At 38.4% G+C, this 25,920-nt stretch overlaps 1 protein-coding gene across 1 annotated transcript in view; it reads right to left on the minus strand.

Annotated features, from left to right (window-relative positions):
- Window positions 1-12,771: 12,771 nt before the first annotated feature.
- LOC126189501 (CD63 antigen-like) overlaps window positions 12,772-25,920 on the minus strand; it is a 36,003-nt gene continuing 22,854 nt past the window's right edge. Inside the window, exons 4-6 of the mRNA XM_049930948.1 lie at window positions 24,287-24,417; window positions 19,027-19,129; window positions 12,772-14,085 (exon numbers count right to left, since the gene is read on the minus strand). Of these exons, the coding sequence (XP_049786905.1) occupies window positions 13,900-14,085; window positions 19,027-19,129; window positions 24,287-24,417 (420 nt within the window). The 3' untranslated portion in view covers window positions 12,772-13,899. The remainder of the gene's footprint in view (window positions 14,086-19,026; window positions 19,130-24,286; window positions 24,418-25,920) is intronic.

Here is a 25,920-nt window from a genome sequence, read left to right on the forward strand (position 1 = left end):
TACAAATCTTTTATTGTTTATTGCAGTGCTGCACTTTGTATTATTATTGTTAGAACTGTAAGGTGGAGAGAAGTTGCACACAGAATTCCAAATACCCAAGTTGTCTAATTTCTATTGCTGGGGAACTAGATCGCTCAGTGATCAAGAAAACATTGACAAATGACCTTCTGAGAACATTGAAGGACTGCCAAAAAGCCATATAACATTTGTACTTGACACATGGTAACTTATCTAGTGTCCGAATTCAGTCATACCACATACTTCCACATACTGGTAGAAGTAAAGCTGTGAGTACCGGGCGTGAGTCGTGCTTCGGTAGCTCATTTGGTAGAGCACTTGCCCGCGAAAGGCAAAGGTCCCAAGTTCGAGTCTCGGTCGGGCACACAGTTTTAATCTGCCAGGAAGTTTCATACCACATACTGTCAAAATGCTAACTGAAGAGTACTCAGTGGTTTACACCAGTCAGTCTTAAGTCCTCGTCACATGAAGAATCGTGTTACACGATTTTAAATTAATAAACATGGCATATAGGTACCAGAAAGAGATATTGATCAGCATACACTAAAAAATGGCTAAGTGAGTAAGTGACAGACTACTACTTCAAAGGTTCAGAGTTGAAGGTGGTCTCCAGAAATTTTTCTGTCAGTTGCCCCTTTATGTAGGTGATAAATGCCAAGTAGCATAGTGGTTCTGAGTCCATATCAGACAATTGATTCTCCATTAATAAGCTGGGTATATCACTTCAAATGCAGTGTCCAAAAGAATAACAAGTTAAAATCTATTCATCCCACTGATGTGATGATCAAGGCACACAGTTGGCTATGTTGTAATGAGTAGCTCACAATGGAGTTAGATTATTTTGTATATTTTCTTTTAATATATATTATTTTCTGTGCTAATGCAACTAAATTCCGTCAAGTATTTGTCCTTTGTCTTGCAGAGATCTGTTTGAAGATAAAGTTGAAAGCTGAGGCGGCATTTATATGAACGCCACTTTTGTTGTTAAGAAAACTGACTACTAACATTTTTGTTGTACTAAATATTTTATCATATGAATATAATAGAGGGAAACATTCCACGTGGGAAAAATATGAAATCCCCAAACCACCTTCCCTACCCTCTGGCTCCTACCCCTGCAACCGCCCCCGGTGTAAAACCTGTCCCATGCACCCTCCCACCACCACCTATTCCAGTCCTGTAACCCGGAAGGTGTACACGATCAAAGGCAGAGCCACGTGTGAAAGCACCCACGTGATTTACCAACTGACCTGCCTACACTGTGAAGCGTTCTATGTGGGAATGACCAGCAACAAACTGTCCATTCGCATGAATGGACACAGGCAGACAGTGTTTGTTGGTAATGAGGATCACCCTGTGGCTAAACATGCCTTGGTGCACGGCCAGCACATCTTGGCACAGTGTTACACCGTCCGGGTTATCTGGATACTTCCCACTAACACCAACCTGTCAGAACTCCGGAGATGGGAACTTGCCCTTCAGCATATCCTCTCTTCTCACTATCCGCCAGGCCTCAATCTCCGCTAATTTCTAATTTCAATCTGCCGCCGCTCATACCTCACCTGTCTTTCAACATCATCTTTGCCTCTGTACGTCCGTCCCGACTGACATCTCTGCCCAAACTCTTTGCCTTTACAAATGTCTGCTTGTTTCTGTGTATATGCGGGTGGATATGTGTGTGTGTGCGCGAGTGTATACCTGTCCTTTCTTCCCCCTAAGGTAAGTCTTTCCGCTCCCGGGATTGGAATGACTCCTTACCCTCTCCCTTAAAACCCATATCCTTTTGTCTTTCCTTCTCCTTCCCTCTTTCCTGACGAGGCAACCGTTGGTTGCGAAAGCTAGAATTTTGTGTGTATGTTTGTGTTTGTTTGTGTGTCTATCGACCTGCCAGCGCTTTTGTTTGGTAAGTCTCGTCATCTTCTTTTTAAATATAAATATTTTATCATTTACATATGATTGGATGGTAGGTCTGTTCACAGATGAAAAGAGTATCAGGTAGAAAGGTTGCTAACAGAGAGGAAGGTGAATGTATTTCTACGTCCATATCAGATAAAATATTTGCAGTCAATCTCTTAGTCAAACTGCTGAAGCAGTCAAATGAGGCCATAAGATTTGCCCTAAAAGTAGCAAATGCTATTGGTAAAAACTATGAGAATTTCTTTGAGATTACAGTTATTCATTTTAATCTGCCACGCCGAAGTGGAGGATTAAATACTGCAAGTTGGTACGTTTTCAAATGGTTGGGCTTAAAACTTCTGTCTAAAAATGCATGAATTTAACTGTGTATACTTTCATTAAATGAAATTTTAATAAGGTTATGTGTAGAATATGGCAAGGATACAAGAGAAATATGTGTTTTGTAAGTAAAGAGATCAGTAGTTTGGAAAATATGCAACTTACTTGTGACACTTTAGTTATTGTGGTGCATACCACTAGAAGAGCAGTAGAAACTGGCAATCTGTCAGAAAAATAATTGAATGTATATTTAGTCAAGGCCGTATAAAAAGCCGAAAAAGTTTTGCATTTCTGCGAATATGTGTGGGCTTAGATTCAAAGGCAGCAGGGGATAAAATAACATATCTTACGAAACTTAAAAAGTAACAATGTTAAAATAGAAGCAAAACAATAGCCAAAATAAAGGCTGTATGGAATAGCAAATTGGTGAACTGGAAATCTGCTGCTGGGTAACATTCAGTATTGTGTTTCTCCATCCCATAGATTGTAACATGCTTGGATCCTCCTCAGCAGACTGTCAATCAGGTTATCAAAACATTTCTGCTCAAGAACATTCTCGCTAAATGATGGTAGCCCTAGTGCAGTCATCCTACGCGTGATGATGCACTGCAAGTTTCAACTGGCATTAGGCGTACTCAGTTTTTTTTTTTTCATGTATGCCGATACCACAAGCTTTTCCATTCAGTTGATTCCTACCTCCAGCAGGGATGAGTTTACAAGATAGACACTGTGTATTTTTCGATTAACATGACAAAAGATGAACCTGTTGTGAAATGTTGACTGAAGGGCTGGACAGTAGGTTGGAGTATCCCATCATTCTACTATTCAGCACTCAGTTATCCTTGTTAGTGATAAGAGAGTGTCCATGATGTGAATGGTCCACCTCCCACCTGAGCCAGACGCCGCATGGACAAGATGTCCATTGGTACTTGGTCGCCTAAACACTCTTCTTTCATAGTCGTCAGACCTCATGCAAATCCCACACTTGTAGTGAAGAGAACAGACACTATTGATCCAGTTTCCATACCAGTCTTTCCCTTGTCCACCTTCTTCATATGGCATAGTGCTGTGAGACATTAACTGTTTTCTGTAATAGACATTAGGTGCCAAAATAATCATGTGGAGACAGTCACATACTGTCTCGGTTGACACAACCTTCTTAGCTACCTCAAAAAGAAGGAAGGAAGAAAGAAAGAAAGAAAGAAAGAAAGTAAGTAAGTAAGTAAGTAGCTCGCTCGGTTGGCTGTGCGGTCTAACGCACGGCTTTCCAGGCGGGAAGGAGCACCTGGTCCCCGGCATGAATCCTCCCGGCAGATTTGTGTCGAGATCCGGTGAACTGGCCAGTCTGTGGATGGTTTTTATGTGGTTTTTCCATCTGCCTCGGCGAATGCGGGCTGGTTCCCCTTATTCCGCCTCAATTACACTATGTCGGCGATTGTTGCGCAAACAAGTTCTCCACGTACACCACCATTACTCTACCACACATACATAGGGGTTACACTCATCTGGCGTGAGATGTTCCCTGGGGGAGGGGGGGGGGGGGTTCCACCGGGACCTGAACCGCACAATAACCCTGGGTTCGGTGTGGAGCAGCGGAGGGGTGAAGTGGAGTGCGGTAGTTGTCGTGGGGTTGTAGACTACTGAGGCTGCGGCGGGGACGGAGCCTCTCCGTCGTTTCTAGGTCCCCTGTTCACATACAATACAATACAATACAATACAAGTAAGTCAGTAAGTGCACTGTTCTGTTGCATGGGTATGAGCCGTAATGTGTAGCATACACCATACAGTGTTATAGACCTGAAGCAAAAACTGTGAGGCAGAGTGTATACATGTTGTGGGCAACTTACTGCACCAGCAACACTTCGTGGCATAAGATGGAAGAGTGTGCACAGTCTCAGTGTGAAATGAGCCTTTGAGGCATGTTGACAGACTGAACAGCGAGAACAAGCCACTTCATCCTGCTCTCAATTGGTGACACAGTACTCTCTACCAAACTTAATAGAGAATGCAGGTTTACTTTCAGTCCCACCATACTGGTGGCAGTACACAGCAGTTGATTGTGGTCAAAATACTGTTTCAGAATGAGTTTCTGATAAAAACACAACAGTGCAAGCCATCAGGCTGGTGCAAAACTTGCATTGAGCAGTTTTGGTAAGTATATTTTACTGTTGTCATGTGGGTAGTTCTTGGAGTTCATTGTATTTGCAGTTAGCTGAGTTCTTTTTGAGTAATGCCATGGCATCAGCTTTACAGTTTGATTAATTAATGAGTGATATTTCAAAAGAGGTTCTAACAACAAGATGGTTTGTAAATAATGTTAACAAGTGGTGTGAGATAATTGTAACAAGAAATAAAATGGAGTCTCTTAGTAGGAACAAACCAGACAAGTTGATGCATTTGAAACAAATGCTGAAATGGTTTGCAACATGCAGTTTCAGTGGGAAGGAGCAATGGAAGCCAATGAAAGCCATACTTCCACTGTCAATTACTTCAGCTGTAAAACTGAGAAACTTTCTTACAAGCAGTTAATTGGTTATTTTTTTACTAGCAGATTATCAACAAATTATGTTGAAAACCTCTTTTCACAAGTTTGAAAAACTGATCATATTCATCCAACACCTGTAAAACTACAGCATGTAATCATGGTTATACACAATGCGCAGTACTTTCACCTCTGTCATCTCTGTATGAAGTGGGTGGTTGTGGTTGTGGTGGTGATGGTGGTGACGATGAATACTATATGAATTATATTATTATTATTATTTCCTGATCATAGTCTGAGTTTGAGTCCTATTTCTTCACTCTTCTAAATATTAACATAATTCAGAAATATAAATAATAACATAATTCCTTTGCCAGTAATGTCACCATGGGGTCTAGTATACTGAAGTTCATCTGTCTATAGATTTCTACATCTACATCCATACTCCGCAAGCCACCTGACGGTGTGTGGCAGAGGGTACCCTGAGTACCTCTATCGGTTCTCCCTTCTATTCCAGTCTCGTATTGTTCGTGGAAAGAAGGATTGTCGCTATGCTTCTGTGTGGGCTCTAATCTCTCTGATTTTATCCTCATGGTCTCTTCATTGTGGAGTTATCATTGTTAGGTGAAGAATAGCCGTTCCCCCCTCCCCCCCCCCCCTTAGTCAAAAGTCAAAATTAGAACCATTCATGACTAAGTACTGAATTCATAAAATCACGTCCTTAAATGCCCAACATTTTCCCCACCATACTTAGAATAGCTTTATGCCTCACCCCCCCCCCCCCCAAATCATTGCAATATCCTGGTCAGACACAATATAGTCACACTTCTTCTGCACTCATTTCCCTATCCTATCCCTCCTATACCTGTGACAGTCCTCGCAACAAGACATCCACTATGCACCCTCCAACCACCCGCTATACCAGTCCTGTAACTAGTAAAATAAACACTATCAAAGGAAGAGCCATATGTAATAATACACATTTCATGTACGAGTTGTTTTGTAAGCACTGTTTCGCCTTTTAAATTTGTATGACTGCCACCAAGTTATTAGTCAGCATGAAAGGACATAGGTAGAGGGTGTAGACTGTCAGCACACAATATCCTGTTGCAGAACACATTTTGCAATGTGACAGTAGCGATGTTGATGCCTGTTTCATCACACGTGCCATCTGGATTCTTCCCCCAGACACTAAATTCTCAGAAATCCACAGCTTTAAAAGGTGAAATCGTGGAGACATCATAGGTTCAAATAGGTAAAAAGACACGGTCCAGTAGAAATCCTTGGATAGCACAGGAGATATTGAATTTAATTGATGAAAAAGAAAATATAAAAATGCTGTAAATGAAGCAGGTGAAAGGAAATACAAATGTCTAAAAAATGAGAGTGATGGGAACTGCGAAGTAGCTGGAATGGCCAGAGGACAAATGTAAGGATTTTGAAGTATATTTCACTAGGGGAAAGACAGATACTGCCTACAGGAAAATTAGGGAGGCATTTGGAGAAAAGAAAATCAGCTGTATAAATATCAAGATGTCAGCTGGAAAACCAGTCCTCAGCAAAGAAGGGAAATCTGAAAGGAGGAAGGAGAAGGTCTATCTAAGGGAGATGAACCTGAAAGCAATATTATAGAAATGGAAGAGCAAGAGGACGCAGATGAAGATGACGTGGAAGATATCATACAGCAAGAAGAATTTGACGGAGCATTGAGAGATCTAAGTCGAAACAAGTCACTGGGAGTAGACGACATTCTATCAGAACTACTGATAGCCTTGGGAGAGTCAGCCATGCCAAAACTCTTCCATATTGTGTGCAACATGTATGACACAGGCTAAATGCCCTCATACTTCAAGAAGAAAGTAATAATTCCAATTCCTAAGAAAGAAGGTGCTGACAGGTTTGAAAATTTCCAGACTTATCAGTTTCATAAGTCATGGTTGCAAAATACTAACATGAATTCTTTACAGAAGAATGGAAAAACTTGCAGAAGATGACCTCAAGGGAAGGTCAGGTTGTGTTTTGGAGAAATGGAGGAATATGCGAGGCAATACTGACCCTACGGCTTCTCTTGGAAGATAGGTTAAGGAAAGGGAAACATTTGTTTATAGCATTTGTAGACTTAGAGAAAGCTTTTGAGAACATTAATTCAAATGCTCTCTCTGAAATTTTGAAGGTAGCAGGGGTAAAATACAGGGAGCGAAAGGCTATTTACAACTTTGACAGTAACCAGACAGCAGTTATAAGAGTCAAGGGGCATGAAAGGGAAGCAGTGGTTGAGAAAGGAATGAGACAGCGTTGTAGCCTATCCCAGCACATTGAACAAAAAGTAAAGAAAACAAAAAAAAAAATTGGAGTAGGAATTAAAGTTCAGGGAGCAGAAATAAAATCTTTGAGGTTTACTGATGACATTGTAATTCTGTCAGAGACAGTAGATGACTTAGAAGAGCAGCTGGATGGAATGGGAAGTGTCTTGAAAGGAAAATATAAGATGAACATCAACAAAAGGAAAACAAGGATAATGGAAAGTAGTCACATCAAGTTAGGTGTTACTGAGGGAACTGGATTAGGAAATGAGGCCTTAAAATAGTTGATGAGTTTTGCTATTTGGGTAGCAAAATAACTGATGATGAACGAAGTAGAGAGGATATAAAATGTTGACTGGCAATGGCAAGTAAAGTGTTTCTGAACAAGAGAGATTTGTTAACATTGAATATGGACTTAAGTTTTATAAAGTATTTTCTGAAGGTATTTGTTGGGAGGATAGATCACATATCTGATGAGGAGAATTGGGGTGACAAGGAATTTATGGTACAACTTAACTAATAGAGCGGATTGGTTGATAGGACACTTTGTGAGACATCAAGAGATCGCAAATTTCATACTGGAGTGAAGTGTGGGGGATAAAAATCATAGAGGAAGACTAAGGGATAAATACAGTAAGCAGATTCAGCAGGATGCAGTAGTTAATCAGACATAAAGAGGCTTGTGCAGGGTAGAGTATGGTGGAGAGCTGCATCAGACCAGTCTTCAGACTGAAGACAACAGTAACAACAACAACACCAACAACTAAAACTACTTCTTCTTCTTCTTGTTGTTCTTCTTCTTCTTGGCTTCTAAGGGATTCAAAACTCCTGTACTGCTCTCACATGTTGCCTCCAGATGTTTGTATCTACTTCCTGCCAGTTATTTAAATCCATCCTGCTGCATATTATATTAATGACAATTATGTATGTACTCCTAGGTCTCTCCCTTGGTCTCTTACCAAAAGACTTCTCCATGAATATTCCTTAAACTACTACAATCCTCTTTCACTCTCATCATATGGCACACCCACTGAAGTCTTCTTGAATCAACTATCCACGTTATTGCTACTTGTTGTGATAGCATATGGATTGCTGTGTTGTTTCTTCTCTTCCAGCTTCATGATTCATTATCATGGTATAGAGCAAAGATTCTATTATAAACTTTGTTCTCAAATACAGTACTTGTATCCATTTTAGTTAAATTCTGCACTTCTGCTCCATAAGTTAGGACTGGCCTGATGATTGTGTTGTACAGTTCCATTTTTTGTCCGTAGTTCAGACCCTGTTAGCATCTTGAAGTCTCATTATCACTTCTGCTCATCTCTAATTTGGTTCTTCTGTCATTGCACCCATAAATATGAACTGTTTGCTCACAACTCTCTCCAAGGCTACATTAACAAGCACACAACTTTTGCTACATAAAAATTGCACTAGTAATATGAACTACATTTGCAATGGTTTGTCCAAGTGCTGTTGTAACACCAGGATTTTTTATTTTTATTTTTTTAAGAAAGTATATGCATTAAACTAAATTATCAATATCTACTTCATGTATACCACTACTACTACTACTACTACTACTACTACTAGTACTAGTACTTTTCATTCCCTCTGGAACATAGGGGTGTTATGAAATTCCTCCACCTGGTACGATTTCTAGGAAGTCTCTTCACTTCACTCCAGGTTTTCCCATCTTCTGCAGCTTCTCTCTTGATCATCCTTTTCCGCATCTGTTTGTGATGACCACGTTTTCTAACTCCTTGAGGTTTCCAGTCCAACGTCACCCTTTCAACAGCTCCATCTGGCTTCCTCAGTGTATGCCCAATCCAGTTCCATTTTCTTTCCTTGAGTTGTATATTGATTGGTTGCTGATTTGTCTCCCTCCAAAGATCTTAATTTGTCATTATATCTGGCCATCTCAAATTTAAAATACGCTGGAGGCAGTGGTTGATAAAAACTTGGAGCTGGTTATTGATGTGGTTAGGCACCTTCCAAGTTTTGCAGCCATACAACAGAATAGCCTTCACATTGCTATTGAAAAGCCAGAGTTTGGTCTTCCTATTTCTACAAACAGGGTACAGCTGTACAAACGCACCATTTGCTTTGTGGATGTGACTATGGACATCCTCATCAGCCCCTCCTATAGTCATGACTATACTTCTGAGATAGAGGAAATATTGGACCTGCTCTACATCCTCTCCATTAATGGACAGCCTAGTGATGATGGTTGAATTTATCCACATTTCTGTGGTTTTGCGAACATTTATCTTGAGGCTTGCAACTCCTGCCTCTCTCTGTAACCTGGCCAGTTTCTCTTCGAAGTCTCAATATCATTGTGCCGTTAAGCAGATGTCGTCTGCGAAATCTAGATCTTTAAGCCTATCCTGCATCGCCCATTGCACAGCTGCTCCCCATCACTCTCGTTATCACATGGTTCAACACCAAAGTAAATAGTGTTGGCGAAAGAATACACCCTGGTTGTACTCCTGAATTAACTTGGAAAGGCTCTATTAGTTCTCCATTATGTAGTACTTGGCATTCATAGTCTTCATACATTTCCTTGATGATGTTAATAATCTTTGTTGGAATGCCATATTTTGCAAGTGTATCCCACATGACTCTTTGATTGACAGAGTCAAAAGCCTTTTTAAAGTCAATGAAGGTAAGGTAGAGGGTATATTGCCACTTCACACTTTGTTCCAAAATAATTCTGAGAGTACTGATAAGGCCCACACAGCTTCGATGTTTTTTAAAACCCGCCTTCTCTCTCCTCAGTTGTGCTTCCTGCTTCATGTATGATAAACATAATTAATTTGTTTACATGAGAATGCGTTTTCTGATTCAGTACTACCTTAGAAATGATACATATGACCAAAAGTTATTCTGCCTGACAGAAAAAGGGAAGTATGTAGAAGGGGAGGAGGAAATGAAATGAAACTTCATATGTTAACATGGTGTGTGATATCTCAGTGATAACGACATCAAGTCAAATTTAAAGAACGTGGTAGTATGAGCCCACTAATCACTATGATGTTGTACCCCTTCTGGCTTAGATCCATGCTCTAAATCGGTTAGGAAGGATGTCATAAAGTCATTGTATCCTCTCCTGAGGCAAGCTGGCCCACAGTTGTTGTAACTAGTCCTTAATATCTGGATGGCAGTGGGACAGAATGGCATCTGAACTGGTCCCACAATGTTCTGTTGAGGAGAGATATAGGGATCTTTTTGGCCATGGGAGTACCTCACCATCATGCAGACATTCCATAGACACACATACCATGTGCGGACAAGTATTGTCCTGAAAAATGGCACCAAGATTCTGTATTGTGGGAGGTAACACAGTGTGACAAAAGATATCTGTAACTTACTATTGTGCCCTTACATTTCCATCAGTCACTACCAGCCATGACCTGAAGTCACAGCTTATGGCTCCCCACACTATGACAACAGAAGTGATGCAGTTGTACCTTTCCAAAACATTGGACGTATGGGTCCCTTCCCTAGATCACTGCCATACTTGCAGACGATGGTCATCTGAGGTAATGCAGAACTGTGATTAATTGCTGAGCACAATGTGACACTTACCAGTCAGTAATCCACGCATACCAGTTGTGGTACCACTCCAAACGCAGCCATTTGTGCTGCAGTGTTACCAGCAGCGTATGCGTGGGATGGTAATTCCCTAGTGCAGCTGTCGCTAGTCTCTGTCCAATGATGCAGGATGACATTGGATGTTGCAGGGAGTCCATTACATGACCTTGAATGGCAGGCGCAGATGTGATGGGGCTATGATGTGATTGGTGCTTCGTGCACAATACAGTGGTCCTCCTTTGTGATGGTCAGACATATTCAACCGGAACCTTTACAAGGAGTTTACCTGCCCTCACATTCCCATGTAGTAAAACATTGGAACACTGTCATATCAAATGCCCCTTAATCTGAATATTGCATGATTTGACCAGCCAGTCAAATGTAAAACCAAATGCTGTCAGGTGCTGATAATGCTTTCTTCTATGAAGGCACTGCATTTATGTGTCCTTCACAGGTATCGCTCCGCATCTGATGCATTCAAAGCCCCTTATATATCCTACCAGGCCTGGCAACAACACTAATGCACTCTGTTGACCATTCTATCTGTCGCAGAGAGTTACACCTCTAATCATTTACATACCTGCTAATGTTGTCTATGTGTATGAAGTTACATTGACAACCGACTATGTCTTCTGCATGCTTCACTTTTTTTTGTCAGATGGTCTATATTATAATGAGCATCTGTTTTTGCTCCAGTATGGAGGCTCCAGTGGGAACTCACTGACTAGACTTTGCTCCACGTAACATGAAGCATTGCGGAGAGGTGCTTCTGCCACACTACATTCTGTAAATTCTAGTGACTTGGCACACTGTTAGTAATGCAATGTGAAGGATCACATCACTATCTCCTTTGTCTGACTTACTGTTGGACACAGCACTTACTTACATAGTAAGCATAGTATATGCATCACTGTAATATTTGTAACTAACTCATGTTTTATCTGTGTTACAATGTATTCTATGTTTGGTGCCCAGCAGTACTATTGATAACTACATTGAGTCAGATACTGTGAGAGCTGGTGACAGCCACCATCAAGCATGTTCTGTGCTGACCACTGTGTTTCCCATGGAGAGATCTCTGTTCTCTAGGCCACTCCTTTTCTTACACCAACTTGTAAGGCTGGCACTTAACAGTAGTTGTCAGTCCACTGCTGTTATTAATACCAAGCACTTCATATACTCACCCATTTGCTCATCTTGCTTCACCTGGAATCTTCTATAGCCTGGTATGGTGTTTATTGGTTTCAGACTTTGTCTTTCTCCAAAGACATTCTTCAGTGCCTAGTTGTCTGGAATCACAACCCACTCATGCCATTAACTTACAGTTGTCTTCTGGTTGTGAACTGTTTCTACATTTTTGTTTCAATAAATGCTGGCATACCACCGACAGAAAACTGGATTTTAGTAATAATTCAGAATGGAATTGTGAGTTAGGTTCAGTAATTGGAGTCAGCATTTGTAACATATGTATTTCAATAAAAAATTGTTTTTACTTGTCCATGTGTATCACTCAAAATTCAACATGAACGATAGCACAATAATTATGAAAAAAATTAAAAATACATCTAATTTTCTGTAACTACATCCTCTGCAACATATTAATTTGAGGGAAAAATGTAATGAGATTTCTATTCATTGTCACAGTTCCTCAGAAATTAAGTCCTTTGTCTCTCGGCACATCACTGTTATCTCGTATGACAAATTGAGCAGAAGTTGTCTGTGGCATACAAAGAACTGTGTGAGACACAGTTAATCATTGCACTATTAGTTACTGAAGCCTTGGGGTGGGGCTACAATACAATATTTCAACATAATGGTGAAAAACTATTTTTACATGGAGAAGGCACAAATGTATTAACGACCTTATGGAATTATATGCAGAGAAAATCTGAAGTAAAAAGAATGAAGTGGCTATACAGAATATACTAAAATAATTACCGGAAGTTTCTAGAAATGAAAGAACCCAGAAATGAAGTGAGATGGTCTCAAAAAGAAAATAAAAAATTAGTATCATTTTTATAACTTCGTATACATTTCATGCCCACATCCACAGACGAGGTCAGTAATGTACAGTTGTGTGGAGGTGATTGATTCATAAGAACACTGGTTTGCATCCTGTTGGTGGTCAATTTTCACTGCCAGTATTTATCACAAGGGAAAGAGAAGTGATGGAATAAAGTTCCCGATTGCCAGTCTCTGCACCAGTGTTCTGGATTAAATTCCAAACCTCTCTGCAATGTCTGTCTGAAATGAGGGCAATGTGACACTCGTGATGGTTGTCCATCTGTTGGATGAGGATATTAAGCTCAGTGGCCCCCTTGGTTTTATTTGAGAGATGTAGGTTCTGTGTTGGCACCAAGCTTCACTCTTTTCCATCCCTTCATCCATAACAACACAAACCCAAAACCACACTGTACAAGCACTCATCACAGTCATCAATACAGTGCAGATACACGCTTTGACGCTTCATAACAGGACGGAGGAAGGCAATGGCAAACCACTCGACTATGACCTTGCCTAGAATGGCCATGCAGGATTCTTGCATCTGCTCCTCTATGCCCATTCTCAGAGTATGAGACTACTTTGACTTTGATATTTTTAGTAATAGGTATAGTGATTGATTTTTGTACTTTAATAAACTACTGTATCATATTGTATCATCATTTCTTCCCTTGTTAATTAAATTGGGCAAGAAATCTGTGAATATGACAAGGCAAGTGATGCTCTTTGACTGCTGCTTCATTTTAATACCAGTTTTATTAATTATCTGTACATATCCAATCATAACATTAGTGGTAACATTACTTGGACATACAAAAATATATCTTAATTATATGTAACTTAAGATAGAAGTAATAACTTAGTGGTAGTGTCATCTCATCCTGTGATTTGGTTTCATAATGCGATTAAATTTATCATGATAATGAGGTAATGACATGAATTTGTCCTGTAAATTAGAGCTTACAGATAAATTTGTGTGTAGTTTCCATGTAACCTTGATGGTTATGTAATTGTTACCACATTATTGACTTCATGACAGTGTTGTGCTTTTACTTCATTGTAGATTCAGTTTTTATCTCCTTGTTTAATGTACTTCATGTCTAATTAATGTCAGAGCTGTATTTTTATTTTACACATTTCTAGAGCTCCTAATAAAAAATGGTAATTCCTCTGGAAACTCTTACACACATATACATTATACATTGCACTGAAAAATTATTATTCTATTTTATTAGTATGCATTTTCAAATATAGTTTTTCTTGCAAGTTTCAGCAGTCGTACTCCCTGTTTGCGTCCATGTACACAACAGGGAATGTCCTCTTCGGATCACTGTTACTAATTAGAGAATAGCTCTTAATAAGCTGTTCTTGGAGTTCCTGACGACGTACCTCACGTTCTGTTTTGTGCGCCCTGATAGCTTTTCCAAGAGAACAGGCGAAAGTCATCCCAAGGAACTGAAATGGCATTTATTGTTAATATTAGCATGCTTTTGTTTTCTTGAATTTCATCTAATTTATATTGACATTTATACATGACTAACAGAATGATTAACTATCTCTGTATCGAGGGGAGGACCTCTAAACTAAACCTACATGAAAATAAAGATAGTAAAATATTACATCTACCTTCTACTAGGTTGTAGTGGAGAAATCGTCAATTAAGTTGTTGTTTCCACATGGGGTTATGTATGGTAACTGCAATGTAGCTTATACTTAATATGCTTTCACATGTGGCCCTACTTTTCATAGGATAAGAGGTGCCCTTCCCTGGACTGCAATAAAAAGTGGTAGTGGTTGCAAAAATAAATAAATAAACAAAAATTTAAAAAAGGAGAGAGAGAGAGAGAAAGAGAGAGAGAAGTTAACGGCAGCTTTCCTTTCCTCAACAGTATACTTTCGTTATTGCTGGGTATAAGCCTCTTCTTTTTGGTGTCATCTCTCCCAGTCCTGCGAATCCTGCATCCACACCTCAAAATAGCTTGTGAAGTTAGCTTATTATGTAAAATATGAAAACCAGTCAATTTTTAAGTAGCCTAACATTGTTAAAGAATTGAGTTGCCTGTTGTTGTTGTTGTTATGGTCTTCAGTCCTGAGACTGGTTTGATGCAGCTCTCCATGCTACTCTATCCTGTGCAAGCTTCTTCATCTCCCAGTACCTACTGCAACCTACATCCTTCTGAGTCTGCTTAGTGTATTCATCTCTTGGTCTCCCCCTACGATTTTTACCCTCCACGCTGCCCTCCAATACTAAATTGGTGATCCCTTGATGCCTCAGAACATGTCCTACCAACCGATCCCTTCTTCTGGTCAAGTTGTGCCACAAACTTCTCTTCTCCCCAATCCTATTCAATACTTCCTCATTAGTTATGTGATCTACCCATCTAATCTTCAGCATTCTTCTGTAGCACCACATTTCGAAAGCTTCTATTCTCTTCTTGTCCAAACTATTTACCGTCCATGTTTCACTTCCATACATGGCTACACTCCAGACAAATACTTTCAGAAATGACTTCCTGACACTTAAATCTATACTCGATGTTAACAAATTTCTCTTCTCCAGAAACGCTTTCCTTGCCATTGCCAGTCTACATTTTATATCCTCTCTACTTCGACCATCATCAGTTATTTTGCTCCCCAAATAGCAAAACTCCTTTATTACTTTAAGTGTCTCATTTCCTAATCTAATACCCTCAACATCACCCGACTTAATTCGACTACACTCCATTATCCTCGTTTTGCTTTTGTTGATGTTCATCTTATATCCTCCCTTCAAGACACCATCCATTCCATTCAACTGCTCTTCCAAGTCCTTTGCTGTCTCTGACAGAATTACAATGTCATCGGCGAACCTCAACGTTTTTATTTCTTCTCCATGGATTTTAATACCTACTCCGAATTTTTCTTTTGTTTCCTTTACTGCTTGCTCAATATACAGATTGAATAACATCGGGGAGAGGCTACAACCCTGTCTTACTCCTTTCTTAACCACTGCTTCCCTTTCATGTCCCTCGACTCTTATAACTGCCATCTGGTTTCTGTACAAATTGTAAATAGCCTTTCGCTCCCTGTATTTTACCCCTGCCACCTTTAGAATTTGAAAGAGAGTATTCCAGTCAACATTGTCAAAAGCTTTCTCTAAGTCTACAAATGCTAGAAACGTAGGTTTGCCTTTTCTTAATCTTTCTTCTAAGATAAGTCGTAAGGTCAGTATTGCCTCACGTGTTCCAACATTTCTACGGAATCCAAACTGATCTTCCCCGAGGTCGGCTTCTACCAGTTTTTCCATTCGTCTGTAAAGAATTCGTGTTAGTATTTTGCAGCTGTGGCTTATTAAACTGATTGTTCGGTAATTTTCACAACTGTCAACACCTGCTTTCTTTGGGATTGGAATTATTATATTCTTCTTGAAGTCTGAGGGTATTTCGCCTGTTTCATACATCTTGCTCACCAGATGGTAGAGTTTTGTCAGGACTGGCTCTCCCAAGGCCGTCAGTAGTTCCAATGGAATGTTGTCAACTCCGGGGGCCTTGTTTCGACTTAGGTCTTTCAGTGCTCTGTCAAACTCTTCACGCAGTATCGTATCTCCCATTTCGTCTTCATCTACATCCTCTTCCATTTCCATAATATTGTCCTCAAGTTCATCACCCTTGTATAGACCCTCTATATACCCCTTCCACCTTTCTGCTTTCCCTTCTTTGCTTATAATTGGGTTTCCATCTGAGCTCTTGATGTTCATACAAGTGGTTCTCTTATCTCCAAAGGTCTCTTTAATTTTCCTGTAGGCAGTATCTATCTTACCCCTAGTGAGATAAGCCTCTCCATCCTTACATTTGTCCTCTAGCCATCCCTGCTTAGCCATTTTGCACTTCCTGTCGATCTCATTTTTGAGACGTTTGTATTCCTTTTTGCCTGCGTCACTTACTGCATTTTTATATTTTCTCCTTTCATCAATTAAATTCAATATTTCTTCTGTTACCCAAGGATTTCTACTAGCCCTCGTCTTTTTACCTACTTGATCCTCTGCTGCCTTCACTACTTCATCCCTCAAAGCTACCCATTCTTCTTCTACTGTATTTCTTTCCCCCATTCCTGTCAATTGTTCCCTTATGCTCTCCCTGAAACTCTGTACAACCTCTGGTTCTTTCAGTTTATCCAGGTCCCATCTCCTTAAATTCCCACCTTTTTGCAGTTTCTTCAGTTTTAATCTACAGGTCATAACCAATAGATTGTGGTCAGAGTCCACATCTGCCCCTGGAAATGTCTTACAATTTAAAACCTGGTCCCTAAATCTCTGTTTTACCATTATGTAATCTATCTGATACCTTTTAGTATCCTAGTTAGTATCCTAGTTGCCTATTTATTTTATATCATATTTTTGCATAATCATGTAAGAGCTTAGTTTCAGGCATTAATTTATCTTACGGGGCCTATGTTCTGTGTTGTGCATTGGTTTGATACTATCTGTAATACTATAGCACTAATAGTACAACATACTATCTTTTACTTTCTACAGGTTTTTTCAGTCATTTTTAAATTTTTAATTGAAGTTTTGTTTCATGCTTTTCAGACTTTATATCTTACTAGTAGACACCCTCCGATTTTCATACTACCCCCACATCTACACAAATACTTTGCGGGACGAACATGAAATGGCGAAACGAGATCATTCTATTTTATCATTGTCACTTATTTGCTTTGTGTGTTTCTTTTTTTTTAATTCACACATATGTTCATTGGCTCTGTTTCAGTATATTTGTAACTAATTTAGGTAACATAAGCAGTAAGCTGTGGTGATAATTCTAAATCAGGTTGCAAGTAAGTGGGTTGCCATTGTGCTCTCTTGAAATAGGTTGCCTAAACTATTAGAGAAAAATCATTTGATCTTGTACTATTTTATAGACCTCAAAAAGAACTACAAATAGTCTGTGAGAGCATGTGCTTGTCTTTTACAGTTGAGTCACAGTCACTCTTTTTCTGCTTTGTAGGTGCTGAAATTGGTGACTTCAAAAGACAAAAATCATCATTATAAGTTAACCATAAGAGATGAACTTATGTTCTCACAGATTTTTATTTGGATCTTTTTGAGCTCAACAGTGTGGTAACATGAAGTTGCTCTTACGTATTACATAGTGTATGTCAAGTGGGCATGCTGTCAGAAAACATTTTTACTTAATTTAGCTGATGAAATTTAAACAGCTGAACAGACTTTCATGAAACATAGCTAAGAACCATCCCGATTAAATCATGTTTGTGTTGGGGGTTAAAAATGGATGTTTTGTTGGATATTGGGATGTTTGATATGAACAGCAGAATTTAAGTGGCCATTTAAAATGTGGAGATGGACTTCTAGGTAGGTAGCTCATTGAGTTGAGAAGGACCAAGTGAAATGGATTTGGGATTAGCTGGACGGGTAAGAGCAGAGACTGTCCTTGACACAGAGCCACACTGTGAAAATGTTATCAATAAATCTAAATCGGACAACAGGTTTTAGGTGTTTAATGGGTATGAGCAATTTCTCTTGTAAGGAAAAATAATTGTGGGTCAAATTGTAATTGGCCAAACAATTAAGGAGAAGGTGGTGTGTATGATATGAGGAGGATGTTGGGAAAGGTGTTTATGCATGGCAGCAATGCTGTAGGCATGGGGATATTGATGTACAGGGACATAGCATTCACAGGGACAAGAAATAAGACAATTGATATTGGGACAGCTAATGTGGACAGATGGTGAAGAAGTAATTAGTACTGTGGATGTATGAAGGAATACGGCTGACATTCTGAATGACAAGAGGCTGAGAATCTTTCTATTGGAGTGTTGTAACCGGTTGCAATTGATGGTCAGCCTAACTAGAATGGATAGTTGTCTTGGATGGAGTATATTGGGTGAACATGATAAGGAACATGCAAGGACTAGAGAACACAGGGAGAGAACAGTAGTACAATGTCAGAGAGAGTTTAAATAGTCACAGATCAGAAGCAGTTGCATGTTGTGTGTAGGAACAGGGAGGATCATGCAGTTAAGTTTTCCACTTCTATATGTTGATCCATTACTGCGCAGTGGAGTTCTTGTCAACCAATTGTGCCTCTCAAGCATAGCTCACAGGCTACCTCACAGCTTTAACAATTTGTAAAAGTTGCTGCAGAGAAATAAAGAAATAATAATAATAATTATTATCATCATCAATCATCACAATCATCATGGAAACATAATTTGACATTAACTGCTAACATTGTGTCAGAGTTAATGTAGTACATTGCTTCAATGTTCATGGCTGTATCTGCAAACCTTGGGTGTAATTTGTATTATAGCCATGAGAATACCGTGAGTATGCAATATGCTTTAATAAATGTGCTATGTTTAAGCACAACATTTGTGCTATTTGCTTTTTTTACTCACCTGTAATAAAGCAATTGAAATAGCAGCTGTTGCAAGCAGCAGGACACTTTGGTTAATCAGGAGTCCCAAACGTGACACACACCCAGTAGCAAAGATACTTGTTCTGCAAGAAGAATATTACATAAAGTACTTCATTTACATGTTTTACAATTACAGTGTCTGTACATAACCTACACTGCATATATTAACAAAAGTGTGCTCATTATTTAAAGACAGGTGGAATTATAACTGATGACAGCAGATCAGCAAGACAGGTGCGTGAACTTTATCTGCTAGAACTGTGACTGTGTTCGTGTGAGTGCATATGTTCTGCTATTTCAACCACACACAATGTAATCTATTGGTTCCAAAGTATTTTATTATTGTTTTCTACATTTAAACTTAATAACTGAGAAAAAATGTTTCTTTAAGTACTTTGTGCACTCATAGTACAATCTGATACAAAATATATGATACATACATGAGTGCTATACATATAACTTCAGAAAATGCAGTAGTCTGTGACTGAAAAGAACCATGTAAAGAAACAGACACATATTCCTAACTGGTTTGAGGACTAGCAAACATTTTCATGATCATTGAGAATTTTTGTTTAGTGTAGTATTAGTCTATTGCCCTTGTCAGTATCATATTTGTGGAAGGTACAATATACATTCACTAGCAAATGAATTGATATAATTACCTAGTAGTGTGTAGCATCCATTTTCCCTCTAATAATGGTACCAACACAGTGTGTTATGGACTGAAAGTACTGAGGCAGATGGGATTGGTGGGTGGGTGGGGATCCTTAAACCAATCATGCCTGCTGAAATGTTGCTCACAACTCATTGAGATTAATTGGAGAGGTATTCAAAGTACATATTTGCCCACAGCTGTCTCAAATGTGCTGGATAGGATTGGGGTCACAGGATGTCTGGAGCCACATAAGCTCTCACATGTCAGTGGAGTATTCCTCAGAGTAGTTTAACATAATTTGGGTGATGACAGTCGTGCAGCATGTCACTGCAGAGAAAAATCACGTATGTGGTGTTATCTGTATTGCTCAGAGATATGTGGGGAATGGGGTTTTTCAATAATGGATGGCCATACACTTCCTGCATCACACAGTGAGGGTAACAGAAATTTTATATTCTCAGTTACGTAAATCATGAATGATGATCTTGCACAAACACAACAGTTATGACAACTATGTTATATTTCAATTTTTAGAATATTTTCATAACAACTTCAAGTGTATTGAAGACAAGGAGTGTACTTTCCCATCAAAGTCATTACATAAACTGTAAAAATGTTTGGTTTACTGAAAATACATACTACTCCATGATGTATTTCTTTATGCCCAAAAAGGCAATAATACTTCTTTAGGAGTCAGAAGTTCATTGGGTAAAAGAGGTACCGGTATTATTATTAGATGAAACAGACCCACTCGAGGACTGTATATAACATTCATCCAGGATTAAAAGAGATATTTTATCATAGGCCTACAGGTCTTTGTATACTGAAAACAAAAGAAAAGAAAAAAGTTCAAATGGAACAACATAGCTTTTATAGAGAAGGTGAAAGTTGTCTTTAGATAACAGTACTACCATCATTGTGCATGCTGAGTTCTACAAAACTGCTCATAAATGCCTTTAAGAGGATGAAAGTTTGGTGAGATAAATGAATGAAACAGAAACTTGTTTGTGTTAGACATCATGTTCTACATCCTGGAGGACATCCTCACTAAGGATCAATTGGAATGAAAGTACTGTAAATCTAATCTAATCCATTTTGTCAGTTAAGATGACAGATGGCAGTGATTAATTACAGAGAGAAAATTGTTCAATCATTCCAAGATACATTTAAATGTTTGCAAATTTCAAGTTGTGAATGAGAAACACAGGCGGCTTACAATGAAAATAATTATGCCTGAGAGCAATGACTGATAAGGTGTGTGAAGTCATTTGAAGTATGAAGAAAGGTGTCTAGATATTATTGTATTTCATTATGAATAGTTAAAGCTGGAAGCAAAGTGATGCAAAAGAAAGTTGGAAATTTGTTTACAATGTGGCTGCAGAGGAGGACAATTCCCAAAAACTTGAAAAAATTTGTAATTATTTTACATCACAAAAGAATGAAAATAAAAGAAAACAGTCAGCCACCACTCAGTAAAGACAGAGTTCATTGAAACTATCACATGAAATAAACATTAGATTGTAAGCAGATGAAAGAAGAAACTAGCTGTAGATGTAGTACAGCAGACTATTTTCAGCTCATGAATGTCTGGGATTCATATGTTTCAATAAGACTGTTTTCACAGAGTCCATAGGAAGATCCCTTAAAAACAAGGCACTGATTCAGCTTTCACTGGTATAGTGAAGAATAGATTTATAAATCCTACAGGCTCTGTTAGACTTCACTCTGGCAGTGAGAAATTCAGAATTTGATGAGTAATAGAAAATGATGTTCCATATCATCAAAATTATTCTCTGGAGTTCTTGAGAAAATTATAAGATCCTTAAACTGAGGAAACCTAAAAGGAATACATGTTAATGGAAAGTATCTGAAACATCATTTTGATGATGACACTGTACAGTTTACCATCAGTGCAGACAAATTTCCAGCAATTAATGGAAGAACTCAATAGTATAGATAAATTTGAAAGTAAGTTTGACAATGAATTATGTTAGCATTAAAATGATGTAAACTCATTGCATTAAGAAGAAGGTTGTATTTGTTAACAGTAAAGTCACAGATGTCATTGATCAACTGTGTAATAAGGGTAGTTGAAGATGACAGATTGATAATACTGTATATTATCAGTTTTTAGTTGTGAAACATGGACTTTTAATACAAAAATTATTCAGAAGTGGAGGACAGCTAAATGGGCAATGGAGAAATACTTGTTGGAAAAGATGGGAAAACAAACAAATAGATCAGGGAATGGACTGGATTGGGAGACATAATTATGACCATAATGAAATGTAAATATATGTAGGTTAGACATGTAACTAGACGAATAGATGATAGAATGACCAATGAAGTACTTTGGTGTTGTCTGAGAGGTAAGAAAATACCTGGAAGGCAGTCTGATGGAAGGTGGTCAGCTGACATCAGAAAACACTCAGGAATAACATGGATGCCTTTATCTGGAAATGGATGTCAAAAATCTGGGATTAATAATGATGATATGAGAAGCTGTTTGTATTTTCTCTCAAATCATAAATCCATTTCTAATTATATAATCTTGTTTATCTCTTATTAAGATCTTTCGGTATATTAAAATTAACTTGATCATTAGCTGTTTCACTTTCACTTGATGTATTATATTTCACCTAACACTAAGCATTTATCCTTAAAGTAATAGTTCATGTTGTAAACATATTTTCATTGCTTCTCTGTATTATCTTGCTCAGTCTGTGAATTGAAAAGCAGGGGTAATGTTTTAAGTGTTTTTAATCCTATTAAATAGATTCAAACAGTTGAAGAAGAGAAAATATAGGTGTTAATTGTACTCATGGAAAATGGATCTCCCCATTGCCTTCACCACAAAATAACACAAGACCAACACAGTTTGGGCTGACGTTTGGTGGGAAAAATATAACTAGTTAATATACTGTGAACAATAGTTATAGGGAACAGTGAAAAGTTACCAACATTAAGAAACAAAAGAGTGAGGAATGCAGCGAAGAGCAAAAATGTTATTGTAAAGACTACATTAGAGTAAGTCACAATAATTGTAGCTTCACATTACTTCTCACCATTACTCTCTTTCTCCTGTAAAACAAGTTCACCAAACATTAAAACCACTAGGGTGAATTAAGCTTCATCCGACAAAGAACGCATTGTGGAAATTTGGGCATTTTGACACAATGATGTAGGAACCACATACAGAAATTGACACATTGCAGAAAATCTGCAGGGGTCAATTTATGCATGTTCTGTTGGTGGAGTTACTGGTCATGCGGATGCCAGATGCTCATGCGGGGCACATCCCTTTTGAGTACTCATTATCTGATTCTCTTCAAAATTGAGAGCGCACACCTGTGGAGCACCACAGTCAGCCCTGTTATTTAGTGTGTGTGTGTGTGTGTGTGTGTGTGTGTGTGTGTGTGTGTGTGCACTGGATTTCCTCCTTTAAGTCATGAATGTTTCAGGGTTTATTGACATACACTAATTATTTAAGATAACTCCAAAGAAAAAAATCCCTTGTGGTTAAGTCACATGATCTTGGTGGCCATTGTCAGTCATTGTTAGGCGAAATGAGGTGATCCGGAAACTCTTGTGGAAGACCTCAAATGTTTTGCAGGAAGTGTGAGAGGTGGCACCACCCTACTGAAATTGCAACTCACAAATATCCAATCCACTGAAAAAAAATAAATAAATAAATAAAAAAAAAACTCTTACCATCCCGCAGTATCAGTTTTCATCAACTGTCACAGCTTGTTCTGCCTCATCTGCCAAAAAATATGGGTCAATAATGCTGCCCATCCAAAAGCCACATCAAACTATCAGTTACTGTTGATACATTTCCCCCTCTTGAACCATGGAAGAGTTCTCTGAGATCCAGACATGGCAGTTCACTTTATTCACAGATCCATTTAAGTGGAAGGGCTCCCCATTACTCAAGATTATGTTCCACACTAGATTGTCATCATCTCAGAAATCAATCAACAAAATGTTGCTTTGTCTCATTATTGGCTTCTTACAGGTGCTGTATTAACTGTATCCTGTAGGGGTGGTAATGGAGATCATACTTGATAATTTGCCATGCTAAAGAATATCATCTTTGCAATTCTTGGGAATGGTGAAAAACTGACTTCAGTTGACTAACAGCCACACTGTCATGAATTACCATAATGTTTTGCACAGAATGGCCAGTACAAGTGCACTCACAACTCTAAAGTTTGCTGATGAACCCATTTCATTGAACTTTACAATAATTCTGTGAACTGTTGATTCACTCAGTACTTCTATGCAGCCATAGAATCACATGAAGACATCTGACAGTTGCTGCTTAACTTTCTCCATTCTGATAAAATGTTTTCACTGTTAGCACATGCTGCACAGTAATAAACTGCTCCATGATTAGACACCCAACAAAAAAATCCAAGAAATTTAGACTGAAGGAACAACTTGAATGTTCACGGTAACCGAAACGATACATAACAACATGATCAACTGGCAAACAAAAATATACTACATGATTAAAAACTGGTGTGCTTTTTGAAGGACCCTGTATCAGCCTGCTTAGATCTGTAGAGTTTATTTGAATACTTACGTAGTTTCATTTGAGGCAAAAGCTGCTACACATGACTGCGGCAATACTGTTCCATTGGTTGTAAATGTGTTCTCCCCTTCTGTTAGTATTCCAGCCCAGTCCTTTGGGCTTGCAAGACCACAACATTGCATCTAAATATAAAAATAAATAAAGTTACTATAGTTAATGTAAAACATAGGCCAGGAAAAAAGTCACTTCTGCTTGCTTTAATGTAAGCTGCACTGTATTGTGTACTTAGTTAAGAACTGATAATCCTGTAGCTGACAAATACATTGAAAATATTTTTAATGTTCAGTATTATAAGCCAAATAGAAATAATGTGTCCACTAGTGTCATTTAATATATTTCTGTCAAAATATAATGACTGCATAGATATGTTCAGTCGGTAAATTTCTTATAAAATTTGTAATTGGTTGTGATGAATTTTCCCTCCTGCCAGAGGTTCGAGTCCTCCCTCGGGCATAGGTGTTTGTGGTGTTCATAGCATAGGTTAGTTTAAGGAGTGCGTAAGTCTAGGGACCGATGACCTCGGCAGTTTGGTCTCTTAGGAATTCACACACAGTTGAATGTATGATGAATTTTATTTCTAGCTAATACATAAAATCTGTTGACAGGAAGAATATGTTGGTACTTTTGCACACATTTATTGATTTTTTGGATAAATTAATTTCTAAGCATGATTACATGCTCTCATTTTAAGAAAAGCTGGTGTTCACAAAGTAACTGAACAAAGTTACCATAAAATGATTTGCTTTAAATGTGCAAAGCTAAACAGCCAATGCGCATTACTCTATGAGTGTATACAGAGGGTGATTGTTCTCTTCAGTTCCATAGAAAATAAATAATAATTAAAGAGGGAGGGGGCAGAAGAAGAAACTATGAGGAACAGTCTGCTAACCAACCATCTGCTCCTAGTATATGCTGGATACTGATTAAAAAATAATGTTTTAAACCAAATTATGAAGAAATACTTAAAGAGAATTTTGTTATAATTGGTAATGAGTCCATCTGTTTGCAACTGAATTTTTTGTGCCAGACATGTTTCACCTTTATTATTTGGAAGGTGCCATCAGTGGCCTGAAAAATGTACATATTTGTGTTTACAGTAGCTTGTTTTTCATATTGGACATTGTACACTGAGGATGCAAACAGTTCTGCCATTTTCTGGTTTTTATAACATAATAGTAGTTTAAATTTCCACTTACAAATTTCATAGATGCTGCTCCACATGTGTATGTGTCCCTGTTTTACAGCTGTTGTTCTGCTTAATGCCATTCACAATTTCATTTTCACAGCACTAGAAAATGACCACTCATTTACGTCATGATGTTTTGCATGTTCATGAAGTAAATGAGTATTCATTCTTAGTGCTGTGTTTGTGAAATTGCAGATAGCAATATGCAGAGCAACAGCTGTAAAATAGGAACACAAGTGCAGGGAGAGCAGGATCTATGAAGTCTGTACATAGGAAGTTAAACTACAATAACATATTAAAAAATCAGAAACTGCCAGAACTGTTTATAACTGCAATACTGCATACTGTCCAGTATGTAGAACAAAACATTGTGAACACAAATATTTCAAGCCACTGATGACGCCTTTCAAACAATAATGATGAAACACCTATGGTATGA

This window comes from Schistocerca cancellata, chromosome 1 (genome assembly GCF_023864275.1).
Source record: "Schistocerca cancellata isolate TAMUIC-IGC-003103 chromosome 1, iqSchCanc2.1, whole genome shotgun sequence".
NCBI classification, from domain to species: domain Eukaryota; kingdom Metazoa; phylum Arthropoda; class Insecta; order Orthoptera; family Acrididae; genus Schistocerca; species Schistocerca cancellata.